The sequence below is a fragment of the Oncorhynchus kisutch genome, linkage group LG19, assembly GCF_002021735.2.
Source record: "Oncorhynchus kisutch isolate 150728-3 linkage group LG19, Okis_V2, whole genome shotgun sequence".
NCBI classification, from domain to species: Eukaryota; Metazoa; Chordata; class Actinopteri; order Salmoniformes; family Salmonidae; genus Oncorhynchus; species Oncorhynchus kisutch.
The window spans coordinates 59,142,597-59,155,538 of NC_034192.2; the positions used below are offsets into that span (position 1 = coordinate 59,142,597).

At 44.0% G+C, this 12,942-nt stretch overlaps 1 protein-coding gene across 2 annotated transcripts in view; it reads right to left on the bottom strand.

Annotated features, from left to right (window-relative positions):
• LOC109878347 (sideroflexin-1) overlaps positions 1–12,942 on the bottom strand; it is a 30,951-nt gene that overhangs the window by 4,441 nt on the left and 13,568 nt on the right. For both annotated transcript variants that reach the window (XM_031798086.1, XM_031798087.1), the window contains 9 exons: positions 12,090–12,259; positions 11,407–11,577; positions 9,811–9,909; positions 8,729–8,804; positions 8,078–8,163; positions 5,398–5,525; positions 5,160–5,209; positions 4,242–4,291; positions 165–212 (listed from right to left, as the gene is read on the bottom strand). In XM_031798086.1, coding sequence (XP_031653946.1) covers positions 165–212; positions 4,242–4,291; positions 5,160–5,209; positions 5,398–5,525; positions 8,078–8,163; positions 8,729–8,804; positions 9,811–9,909; positions 11,407–11,577; positions 12,090–12,253 — 872 coding nt within the window. In that variant the 5' untranslated portion in view covers positions 12,254–12,259. The remainder of the gene's footprint in view (positions 1–164; positions 213–4,241; positions 4,292–5,159; positions 5,210–5,397; positions 5,526–8,077; positions 8,164–8,728; positions 8,805–9,810; positions 9,910–11,406; positions 11,578–12,089; positions 12,260–12,942) is intronic.

The window sequence follows — 12,942 nt, forward strand, 5'->3', positions numbered from 1 at the left end:
GAGGGAGAGAGAGAGAGAGAGGGAGAGAGAGAAAGAGAGGGAGAGAGAGAGAAAGAGAGGGAGAGAGAGAGAGAGAGAAAGAGAACACATTATTGCTGTGATACTGATCAACACAGCTGATCAACACAGCTGATCAACACAGCTAGCAATGACGATTCACTCACCTCTTCTGGGGGAACAGTGCACAGCATAGCGGAGTGGCAAACACCAGGCTGAAAGACAAGCAACACATCTATTATATAGAGCTAGAGACTGTAGATTAGATACCATAGCTATAATGCTTGTTGCTTTAAAACATGTTTAAAACATACTCGTCACAGCGATTCACAGCGTTGACTGTATATGTCACAGGTCCTTCACAGCGTTGACTGTATATGTCACAGGTCCTTCACAGCGTTGACTGTATATGTCACAGGTCCTTCACAGCGTTGACTGTATATGTCACAGGTCCTTCACAGCGTTGACTGTATATGTCACAGGTCCTTCACAGCGTTGACTGTATGACATTTTTCCGGTGCCGACAGAGATGGCCGCCTCACTTCACTTTCTTAGGAAACTATGCAGTATTTTGTTTTTTTTACGTGTTATTTCTTACGTTGGTACCACAGGGAGGAACTATTGGATATAAGAGCAACGTCAACTCACCTTCATTATGACCAGGAGTACGACTTTCCCAAAGCGGATCCTCTGTTTTGCCCACCACCCGGGACAATGGATCGAATTCCAGCCGGCGAACCAAAGCAACGACGCCGTAAAAAGGGCAGACGAAGCGGTCTTCTGGTCAGGCTCCGAAGACGGGCACATCGTGCACCACTCCCTAGCATACTACTCGCCAATGTCCAGTCTCTTGACAACAAGGTTGATGAAATCCGAGCAAAGGTAGCATTCCAGAGAGACATCAGAGACTGTAACGTTCTTTGCTTCACGGAAACATGGCTCACTCGAGACACGCTATCAGAGTCGATACAGCCAGCTGGTATCTTCAAGCATCGCGCCGACAGAAACAAACATCTTTCTGGTAAGAAGAGGGACGGGGGGGTATGCCTTATGATTAACGAGACGTGGTGTTATCATAATAACATACAGGAACTCCTGAAGTCCTTCTGTTCACCCGACTTAGAATTCCTCACAATCAAATGTTGACCGCATTATCTACCAAGAGAATTCTCTTCGATTATAATCACAGCCGCATATATTCCCCCCCAAGCAGACACATCGATGGCCCTGAACGAACTTCATTTGACTCTATGTAAACCACATATCCTGAGGCTGCATTCATTGTAGCTGGGGATTTTAACAAGGCAAATCTGAAAACAAGACTCCCTAAATTCTATCAGCATATCGATTGTGCTACCAGGGCTGGCAAAACCCTGGATCATTGTTATTCTAACTTCCGCGATGCATATAAGGCCCTCCCCCGCCCTCCTTTTGGAAAAGCTGACCACGACTCCATTTTGTTGCTCTATAGACAGAGACTAAAACAGGAAGCTCCCGCACTCAGGTCTGATTCGGTGAGCGAGTTTATTAGCAAGTGCATCGGCGATGTCGTACCCACAGCAACTATTAAAACATTCCCAAACCAGTGGATTGAGGGCAGCATTCGCGCGAAACTGAAAGCGCGAACCACTGCTTTTAATCAGGGCAAGGTGACCGGAAACATGACCGAATACAAACAGTGTAGCTATTCCCTCCGCAAGGCAATCAAACAAGCTAAGCGTCAGTATAGAGACAAAGTAGAGTCGCAATTCAACAGCTCAGACACAAGACGTATGTGGCAGGGTCTACAGTCAATCACGGATTACAAAAATCAGCCCCGTCGTGGACCAGGATGTCTTGCTCCCAGACAGACTAAACAACTTCTTTGCTCGCTTTGAGGACAATACAGTGCCACTGACACGGCCCGCTACCAAAACCTGCGGACTCTCCTTCACTGCAGCCGACGTAAGTAAAACATTTAAACGTGTTAACCCTCGCAAGGCTGCAGGCCCAGACGGCGTCCCCAGCCGCGTCCTCAGAGCATGCACAGACCAGCTGGTTGGTGTTTACGGACATATTGAATCAACACAGACAGCATGGTGAAGAAGGCGCCGCAGTGCCTCTTCAACAGGAGGCTGAAGAAATTTGGCTTGTCACCAAAAGCACTCACAAACTTTTACAGATGCACAATCGAGAGCATCCTGTCGGGCTGTATAACCGCCTGGTACGGCAACTGCTCCGCCCACAACCGTAAGGCTCTCCAGGGGGTAGTGAGGTCTGCACAACGCATCACCGGGGCAAACTACCGGCCCTCCAGGACACCTACACCACCCGATGTCACAGGAAGGCCATAAAGATCATCAAGGACAACAACCACCCGAACCACTGCCACCACTAACATTGAGTGGCTGCTGCCAACATACTGACTTAACTCCAGCCACTTTAATAATGGAAAAATTTACCACCGCAATCTGGAGTACGTCCGGGCAGAGAGGAGACTGAACCCTCGCCAGGCAAGGTGGGCCATGTTCTTTACCCGTTTTGTTTTCACCCTGTCCTACAGACCAGGTTTCCAGAACGCTAAAGCAGACGCACTCTCCCGGATGTATGACACAGAGGAGCAGTCCATGGATCACACTCCCATACTTCTGGCCTCTTGCCTGGTGGCACCGGTGGTGTGGGAGCTGGATGCGGACATTGAGCGGGCGTTACATACAGAGCCCACTCCCCTCCAGTGTCTAGCTGGGCGTCTGTACGTTCCGTATGCTGTCTGCAACCGTTTGATCTATTGGGCTCACACTTCACTCTCCTCTGGTCATCCTGGCATCGGTAGGACAGTGCGCTGTCTTAGTGGGAAGTACTGATGGTCCGCCTTGGATAAGGATGTGAGGGTTTATGTTTCCTCCTGCTCGGTGGGCGCCCAGTGCAAGGCCCCTAGGCACCTGCCCAGAGGGAAGTTACAGCCCTTACCCGTTCTACAATGGCCGTGGTCGCACCTATCGGTGGACTTCCTCGCAGATCTTCCTCACAGGGTAACACCACGATCCTGGTCGTTGTGGATCGGTTCTCTAAGTCCTGCCATCTCCTTCTATTGCCCGGTCACCCTACGGCCCTACAGATTGCGGAGGCCCTGTTCACTCAAGTCTTCCGGCACTACGGGGTGCCTGAGGATATAGTGTCTGATCGAGGTCCCCAGTTCATGTCAAGGGTCTGGAGGCCGTTCATGGAACATCTGGGGGTCTCGGTCAGCCTTACCTCAGGTTTTCACCCCGAGAGTAACGGGCAGGTGGAGAGAGTAAACCAGGATGTGGGTAGGTTTCTGAGCACCTGCAACAGGCCGTAGGGCATCAGAAGGCTAGGGCCGACCGCCACCGCAGTGAGGGCCCGGTGTTCACACCGGGGGACCGTGTCTGGCTCTCGACCCGAAACCTGCCCCTCCGCCTGCCCTTCTGGGAACTGGGCCCGCGGTTTGTGGGGACATTCAAGGTCCTGAGGAGACTGAACGAGGTTTGCTACAGGTTACAGCTCCCCCCAATTACAGTATTAACCCCTCTTTCCATTTGTCTCTCCTCAGGTCGGTGGTGGCTGGTCCACTCCAGGAGTCTGAGGTGCGGGAGGTTCCTCCGCCCCCTCTGGACATCGAGGGAGCCCCGGCGTATGCTGTTCGAGCCATACTGGACTCGAGGCATCGGGCGAGGGGCCTTCAGTACCTCGTGGAGTGGGAGGGGTACGGTCCGGAGGAGAGATGCTGGGTGCAGGTGGAGGACGTTTTGGACCCTTCGTTGCTGCGGGAGTTCCACCGTCTCCATCCGGATCGCCCTGCGCCTCGTCCTCCGGGTCGTCCCCGAGGTCGGTGTCGACGCGCGGCTCAAGGGGGGGGGGGGTACTGTCACGACTTCCGCCGAAGTCGGTCCCTCTCCTTGTTCAGGCGGCGTTCGACGTCACCGGCCTTCGAGCCATCGCCGATCCACTTTTCATTTTCCATTTGTTTTGTCTTTGTTTTACACACCTGGTTTCAATCCCCCAATTATATGTTCATTATTTAACCCTCTGTTTTCCCCATGGTTTTTGTGCGTGATTGTTTTATGTATGTTCGGTCCGTTATTGTGGGCTCGGTATTACGACATGTTATTGGAATATTTGAGTAAAGTTACTTGTGTTACTCATCTCTGCTGTCCTGCGCCTGATTCCTCTGCACCAGCTACTCACAGACCATTACACAGTCCAAATGGTGGTTAATCAGCAGTCCATTGCTGGCCACTTACCAGAATCCCACCAAGACCACTTGAATAGGTGCACTCATCCACGGGAACTTCTGAAAAGACCAGAAAACAATGAGACAAACAAAAGAAGGGATACATTCCACTACTCTGAAATGGCTTTCTCTGCTCTGTCCTATTTCCTCACACTCACTAACCACTGAAAGGGCTGGAGTGCTATAGGCAATATGGCTGTGGGTTATTGCTTAGTGTACACCATTTTGTTCTACCTATCCAGTTAGTTTGAATCAGGATGAGGAAATAGGACACATAGGAAAGGAAATGACTTTAAAGCATTTGGATTTAGCCGCTGACTGTGCCTAGAAGACTGCTACGGAGTCCCTCGATGGCTAACACAACACAGTGACAGGCCAATATATACACACTCTCTAGTAAAGCCACTTATCAAAAGGCTGACTGCCATCATAGATATGAGAAAGTAAGGCTGACCGCCATCATAGATATGAGAAAGTAAGGCTGACTGCCATCATAGATATGAGAAAGTAAGGCTGACTGCCATCATAGATATGAGAAAGTAAGGCTGACTGCCATCATAGATATGAGAAAGTAAGACAGACTGCCATCATAGATATGAGAAAGTAAGGCAGACTGCCATCATAGATATGAGAAAGTAAGGCAGACTGCCATCATAGATATGAGAAAGTAAAGGCAGACTGCCATCATAGATATGAGAAAGTAAAGGTAGACTGCCATCATAGATATGAGAAAGTAAGGCTGACTGCCATCATAGATATGAGAAAGTAAGGCTGACTGCCATCATAGATATGAGAAAGTAAGGCTGACTGCCATCATAGATATGAGAAAGTAAGGCTGACTGCCATCATAGATATGAGAAAGTAAGTGAATATACAATACATGTGATCATGCTTGAATAAATAAAGTGATAAATGATGTGAATAATACCTTTAGGAAGGCTTTCTTTTCCAAGGTGTTCATTAAAAATGGAGGGATAGCTGAAAAACAGAATAGTGAAATAAAATCGTCATCTTTTATAAATGTTTACAAACATTATATTTTACCTGACAACATGGTTGATTTCAAGCTTTTATCCTTTCCAGTTTATCCTATTGAGTTGCCATGTTGGAGTCACAGATCGCATGGGTTGCCAGATTGGTCCTAAAGCCCATTACGTCATACTTACCCATTCCAGGAGAGGCCATGAGGATTCTAGACACCACCACCTGGGAGATGGCCTGCTTAGCGGCGGTGGTTGACTCTCCTAACCGGTTGTCGTTCTCGTCTGTTATCGGAATGCCGTGTTTCAGTTCCCTGGACAATAAAAGAAGAAGGAAAATAAAATAAAAAATAATAATAATAAAAAAATAAAAATAAAAAATAAAAAACATCTATTATAGGAACTGGTATCGATGATATAGACACTTTCTTTCAAAGACCTTGTCCAAGTTGTGGAAGGAATAACGTAAATGTCAATAAGTTGTGTGTGACCTATGGGTTTAGTAAGGTCAAATGGAGCATTGTAAAGACACCTAATCAATATTTCAAACATTTACAGAGGTACCATACTCTGGAATTCTTATCTTCACATTGCCAAAACCTCATCATCCCTCACTAACTTCATGCAAAGACTGGGATTCAGCCTGATGAACCAAACTACACAATAATTCCCTCCATGTAGCCTAACTCTTTCTCTCTCTCTCACACACACACACACACATTTCTTCTTCTATACTGAGTATATAAATGTACAATTATAATTAATATGCTTTGTTTAGCTGATTGAACAAACATTTTTATTAATATTATATTTGTGGTGTGATTTTCATATCAGTCCTTTTTGGGTTTCCAGCCTCACCTGCACACCGCTTTACGGTGTTAAATACTCTCTGTTCATCATCTATGCAGAGTCACTTTAACCATATCTACATACTACCTCAATCAGCCTGACTAACCAGTGTCTGTATGTAGCCTCTCTACTGTATATAGCCTCTCTACTGTGTGTCCTCGCTACTGTATATAGCCTCTCTACTGTGTGTCCTCGCTACTGTATATAGCCTCTCTACTGTGTGTCCTCGCTACTGTCTCAGGATGGTAAGTTGGTGGTTGAAGATATCCCTCTAGTGGTGTGGGGGCTGTGCTTTGGCAAAGTGGGTGGGGTTATATCCTTCCTGTTTGGCCCTGTCCGGGGGTGTCCTCGGATGGGTCCACAGTGTCTCCTGACCCCTCCTGTCTCAGCCTCCAGTATTTATGCTGCAGTAGTTTATGTGTCGGGGGGCTAGGGTCAGTTTGTTATATCTGGAGTACTTCTCCTGTCCTATTCGGTGTCCTGTGTGAATCTAAGTGTGCGTTCTCTAATTCTCTCCTTCTCTCTCTCGGAGGACCTGAGCCCTAGGACCATGCCCCAGGATTACCTGACATGATGACTCCTTGCTGTCCCCAGTCCACCTGGCCGTGCTGCTGCTCCAGTTTCAACTGTTCTGCCTTCTTATTATTCGAACATGCTGATCATTTATGAACATTTGAACATCTTGGCCATGTTCTGTTATAATCTCCACCCGGCACAGCCAGAAGAGGACTGGCCACCCCACATAGCCTGGTTCCTCTCTAGGTTTCTTCCTAGGTTTTGGCCTTTCTAGGGAGTTTTTCCTAGCCACCGTGCTTCTACACCTGCATTGCTTGCTGTTTGGGGTTTTAGGCTGGGTTTCTGTACAGCACTTTCAGATATCAGCTGATGTACGAAGGGCTATATAAATACATTTGATTTGATTTGATTTACTGTATATAGCCTCTCTACTGTGTGTCCTCTCTACTCTATATAGCCTCTCTACTCTATATAGCCTCTCTACTCTATATAGCCTCTCTACTCTATATAGCCTCTACTGTTTATAGCCTCTACTGTTTATAGCCTCTACTGTATATAGCCCCTCTACTGTATATAGCCCCTCTACTGTATATAGCCCCTCTACTGTATATAGCCCCTCTACTGTATATAGCCCCTCTACTGTATATAGCCCCTCTACTGTATATAGCCCCTCTACTGTATATAGCCCCTCTACTGTATATAGCCCCTCTACTGTATATAGCCCCTCTACTGTATATAGCCCCTCTACTGTATATAGCCCCTCTACTGTATATAGCCCCTCTACTGTATATAGCCCCTCTACTGTATATAGCCCCTCTACTGTATATAGCCCCTCTACTGTATATAGCCCCTCTACTGTATATAGCCCCTCTACTGTATATAGCCCCTCTACTGTATATAGCCCCTCTACTGTATATAGCCCCTCTACTGTATATTGCCCCTCTACTGTATATAGCCCCTCTACTGTATAGCCTCTACTGTATATAGCCTCTACTGTATATAGCCTCTACTGTATATAGCCTCACTATTGTTATTTTTCACTGTCTTTTTACTGTTGTTTTTATTTCTTTACTTACCTATTGTTCACCTAATACCTTTTTGCACTATTGGTTAGACTGTAAGTAAGCATTTCACTGTAAGGTCTACTACACCTGTTGTATTCATCATTTCACTGTAAGGTCTACTACACCTGTTGTATTCATCATTTCACTGTAAGGTCTACTACACCTGTTGTATTCATCATTTCACTGTAAGGTCTACTACACCTGTTGTATTCAGCATTTCACTGTAAGGTCTACTACACCTGTTGTATTTGGCGCACGTGACAAATAAACTTTGATTTGTTTAAATACCTGCACTGTTTTGTCTTTCACTTAATTTCTTTGGTGCGAATAAATAAAACCTAACATTTAACACTACATTTTAGAAAGAATTTAGAATTAAAAAATATTTGCAGAACTATATCTTCAAACTGGAGGAGATAGAGACTGGTTGGTCTTACCGTTGCCTCATGAGAGGGATGTTGATGCAGTTCGCAGCAGCAACAGCAGCGAAGGGAACTAACCTCCCTATGAGGGGAGATATGTGCTGGACAACAACAACAAAGGTTGGAGTAAAACAGATAGACAGGGATGAAATTGATCTATACAGTCTAAGAGAATTATTAGCTAAGGCTTATTGTTCCAAAGCTGAAAGCTCTTTGTACATGTCATGATTGTTATGATGAGTGGTATCTGTTTCCACAATGGGAAAACTGTATGAATTATACAACATTTTCTCTCTCTTTCAACACATTGACTAACCAGCAAAGCAGGCAACATATGTAGACTAATTCTATTCATGGTTACTATGCACTTCTATGCATGGTTACTATGCACTTCTATTCATGGTTACTATGCACTTCTATTCATGGTTACTATGCACTTCTATTCATGGTTACTATGCACTTCTATTCATGGTTACTATGCACTTCTATTCATGGTTACTATGCACTTCTATTCATGGTTACTATGCACTTCTATTCATGATAACTATTTTGGACATGATAACCACTTATGATATGACTTGTGAGTAGCTACGTTTGATAACACTCCCATGCGATGTGGTTGATGGTAAATGAATGAATGAGAACAGGGTTTCTATGGGTTAATACCTTTGTTAGTGCATTTAGTCCTAGAGCCGTGGCTACTGCCCCTGTGGTAGCAGATACATAGGCTGTGCCAAGCTGACTGCAAATGAGAAATGCATTCATAAATTCACATATTCATACTCATTCACATATTATCCTAACCACAAAACATTAAAAGGGCTTTAATAGGTACCAGAAACACACCAAACAAAAAACTACAGGCCAACATCAACTAAAACTACAGGCCAACATCAACTAAAACTACAAGCCAACATCAACTAAAACTACAGGCCAACATCAATCAAAACTACAGGCCAACATCAATCAAAACTACAGGCCAACATCAACTAAAACTACAGGCCAACATCAACTAAAACTACAGGCCAACATCAACTAAACTACAGGCCAACATTAACTAAAACTACAAGCCAACATCAACTAAAACTACAGGCCAACATCAACTAAACTACAGGCCAACATCAACTAAAACTACAGGCCAACATCAACTAAAACTACAGGCCAACATCAACTAAAACTACAGGCCAACATCAACTAAAACTACAGGCCAACATCAACTAAAACTACAGGCCAACATCAACTAAAACTACAGGCCAACATCAACTAAAACTACAGGCCAACATCAACTAAAACTACAGGCCAACATCAACTAAAACTACAGGCCAACATCAACTAAAACTACAGGCCAACATCAACTAAAACTACAGGCCGACTGAGGGAAATTAATTCAAAGAATACTTCCTTCAGACTGGAATATGGCATTACGTGATTTGACATACCTGTGTATTATTTATTGAGATGCTTAGTTTTCAGATGATTTTAAAATGACTTAATTACTTTTAAGAAGCTTTTTCCTTTTCAATTATTATCAAATGTTTTGGTTACACCTCGACTCACGTTGGTTGAACGCCCTCCACCTATTTTCTAATTACTTTTAGCAATATAAAATTTTAAGAAAAGTTATTTATTGGTGTGTGTGTGCATTGTTTTTTTTATACAGTTCTTCTGAACAATAATCACACATAGAAAATGTCACTGTAAGAATATAGTACAATAGCCTTGATATAGAAACTATAACACCAACTTACTTAACTGAGAGAGGAGCATCTCCACTCCTATTGGTGTAGTTGACTATTGCATTGAAGGACTGATTGATCCACTGCCATAAGACTACAGCTGGAGTTGTCCTGAGGAGACAGAGAGACAGAGAGACAGAGAGACAGAGAGAGAGAGAGAGAGAGAGAGAGAGAGAGAGAGAGAGAGAGAGAGAGAGAGAGAGGACACTTCAATTAGACTACAGCTGGAGTTGTCCTGAGGAGAGAGAGAGGGAGAGAGAGGACACTTCAATTAGACTACAGCTGGAGTTGTCCTGAGGAGAGAGAGAGGACACTTCCATTAGACTACAGCTGGAGTTGTCCTGAGGGGAGAGAGAAGGAGAGAGAGGACACTTCAATTAGACTACAGCTGGAGTTGTCCTGAGGGGAGGGTGAGAGAAACAGAGAGAAAGAGAGAGAGAGAGAGGACACTTCAATTAGACTGAGACGGGATGATGAGGAAAACATATATTGACGAGAGATAAAACACCTAACCCTGACAAATGCGGATTTCTTTGTGTACAAAACAAGGGAGTATAGAGATATCAGAAAGAGATGAGAAACCATCAGGTAATAACGGACATAACAGTGACAGCACACCACACAACCACTGATCTACCCATCTTCTCAATTACACTCATCTCAAAAACACTGCAACTCTGTGTTGACTGATGAGAATGAATGATGAGAAAGATATGAACTGCCAGTGACCCATGGCATAACCTGATATCTTTTTCTACAACATTCTGTAGTAAACCTACAATGAGATTCTTAGAACACTATCATTCATTCTAATAGAACAGTCTTATAACACTATCCTTCATTCTAATTGAACAGTCTTAACACTATCATTCATTCTAATTGAACAGTCTTATAACACTATCATTCATTCTAATTGAACAGTCTTATAACACTATCATTCATTCTAATTGAACAGTCTTATAACACTATCATTCATTCTAATTGAACAGTCTTATAACACTATCATTCATTCTAATTGAACAGTCTTATAACACTATCATTCATTCTAATTGAACAGTCTTATAACACTATCATTCATTCTAATTGAACAGTCTTATAACACTATCATTCATTCTAATTGAACAGTCTTATAACACTATCATTCATTCTAATTGAACAGTCTTATAACACTATCATTCATTCTAATAGAACAGTCTTAGAACACTATCATTCATTCTAATAGAACAGTCTTATAACACTATCATTCATTCTAATTGAACAGTCTTAGAACACTATCATTCATTCTAATAGAACAGTCTTATAACACTATCATTCATTCTAATTGAACAGTCTTATAACACTATCATTCATTCTAATTGAACAGTCTTATAACACTATCATTGGGCGGCAGGTAGCCTAGTGGTTCGAGCGTTGGACTAGTAACCGAAAGCTTGCCAGATTGAATCCCAGAGCAGACAAGGTAAAAATCTGTCGTTCTGCCCCAGAACAGGCAGTTAACAAACTGTTCCTAGTCCGTCATTGTAAATAAGAATTTGTTCTTAACTGACTTGCCTAGTTAAATAAAGGTTAACACACTGTCATTGATTCTAATAGGACACTGCTGCTCACTTGTAGAAGGTCATCATACAGCCAGTGATGGTCATGTTCATGGGGACCTGAGCCGACATGCGGCCAATCAGGATCATCTTCTCTCCAGTGTCTGGGTGGAAGGCTGAGTCAAAGATGTACTTGGCTCTCCATAGCTCGTCCTCTGTCAGCCCGGGGGACATCACCCCTTGCCTGGGGGAGAGAGAGAGAGAGAGAGGGGGACAAGTGATTAGTTGAGCCTGTTTACTTAGAAGCAATACAAGTTTAAACAAAGCTCTGTTAGATGCACACAACCTGCATTTGATAAACACGGCCCATTGTATTCAATGTTGCATCATAGAACTGGTTAATCAATAGTTAATTAAGGGAAATCTGGTCCTAGATCTATGCCAATAAGCCTGGGGTCAATTCTATCAGGAGCTCTCAGCTCAGTTATGGGTTGTTTCCATACAGCAGAATCAAGGAGAACTAGAAAGAACCAGGAAGAACCAGAACCAAGGAGAACTAAGGAGCACCAGGAAGAACCAGAACCAAGGAGAACTAAGGAGCACCAGGAGGAACCAGAACCAAGGAGAACTAAGGAGCACCAGGAGGAACCAGAACCAAGGTGAACTAAGGAGCACCAGGCGGAACCAGAATCAATGAGAACTAAGGAGCACTAGGAAGAACCAGAACTAAGGAGAACCATGCTCAGAATACACTACCGGTAGTCACTGATGACTTTGTGTGCATTCTCTAGTTGTTCATTAGTAAGCAGGACGTTGCGGGGGTCGGTAACAGTGAAGAAGTGTTTGGCCCGGCCCATAAACGTCCCTTGGTCCCATCGAGGCTCCTTGATGTTTATGGAGGTGGAGATTTCTGTCGTCATGGTGATCTGAAAGGACACAACATTCATAACAAAGATAAATTATTTGGTCCTTGTATATCTACCCTGTAAACATACATTAGTTATATTGTCCCAGGTGGTTTATCTACCGGCGTGCGACCGAAATTCATAAACTAGCCTTGCTACTGTCAGAGGAGGCCAAATTCATGAACTAGCCTAGCTACTGTCAGAGGAGGCAAAATTCATAAACTAGCCTTGCTACTGTCAGAGGAGGCGAAATTCATAAACTAGCCTAGCTACTGTCAGAGGAGGCGAAATTCATAAACTAGCCTAGCTACTGTCAGAGGCGAAATTCATAAACTAGCCTTGCTACTGTCAGAGGAGACGAAATTCATAAACTAGCCTTGCTACTGTCAGAGGAGACGAAATTCATAAACTAGCCTTGCTACTGTCAGAGGAGGAGAAATTCATAAACTAGCCTTGCTACTGTGAGAGGAGGCGAAATTCATAAACTGGCCTTGCTACTGTCAGAGGAGGCGAAATTCATAAACTGGCCTTGCTACTGTCAGAGGAGGCGAAATTCATAAACTAGCCTAGCTACTGTCAGAGGAGGCGAAATTCATAAAGAGTTAGAGACAAGGAGACAAACGCAACACAAATCACGAAAAGCTAAACAAGAGGCCTTGACGATTGTATTTCATAGGACAAAACGAACCCTGAAACAGCCTTCC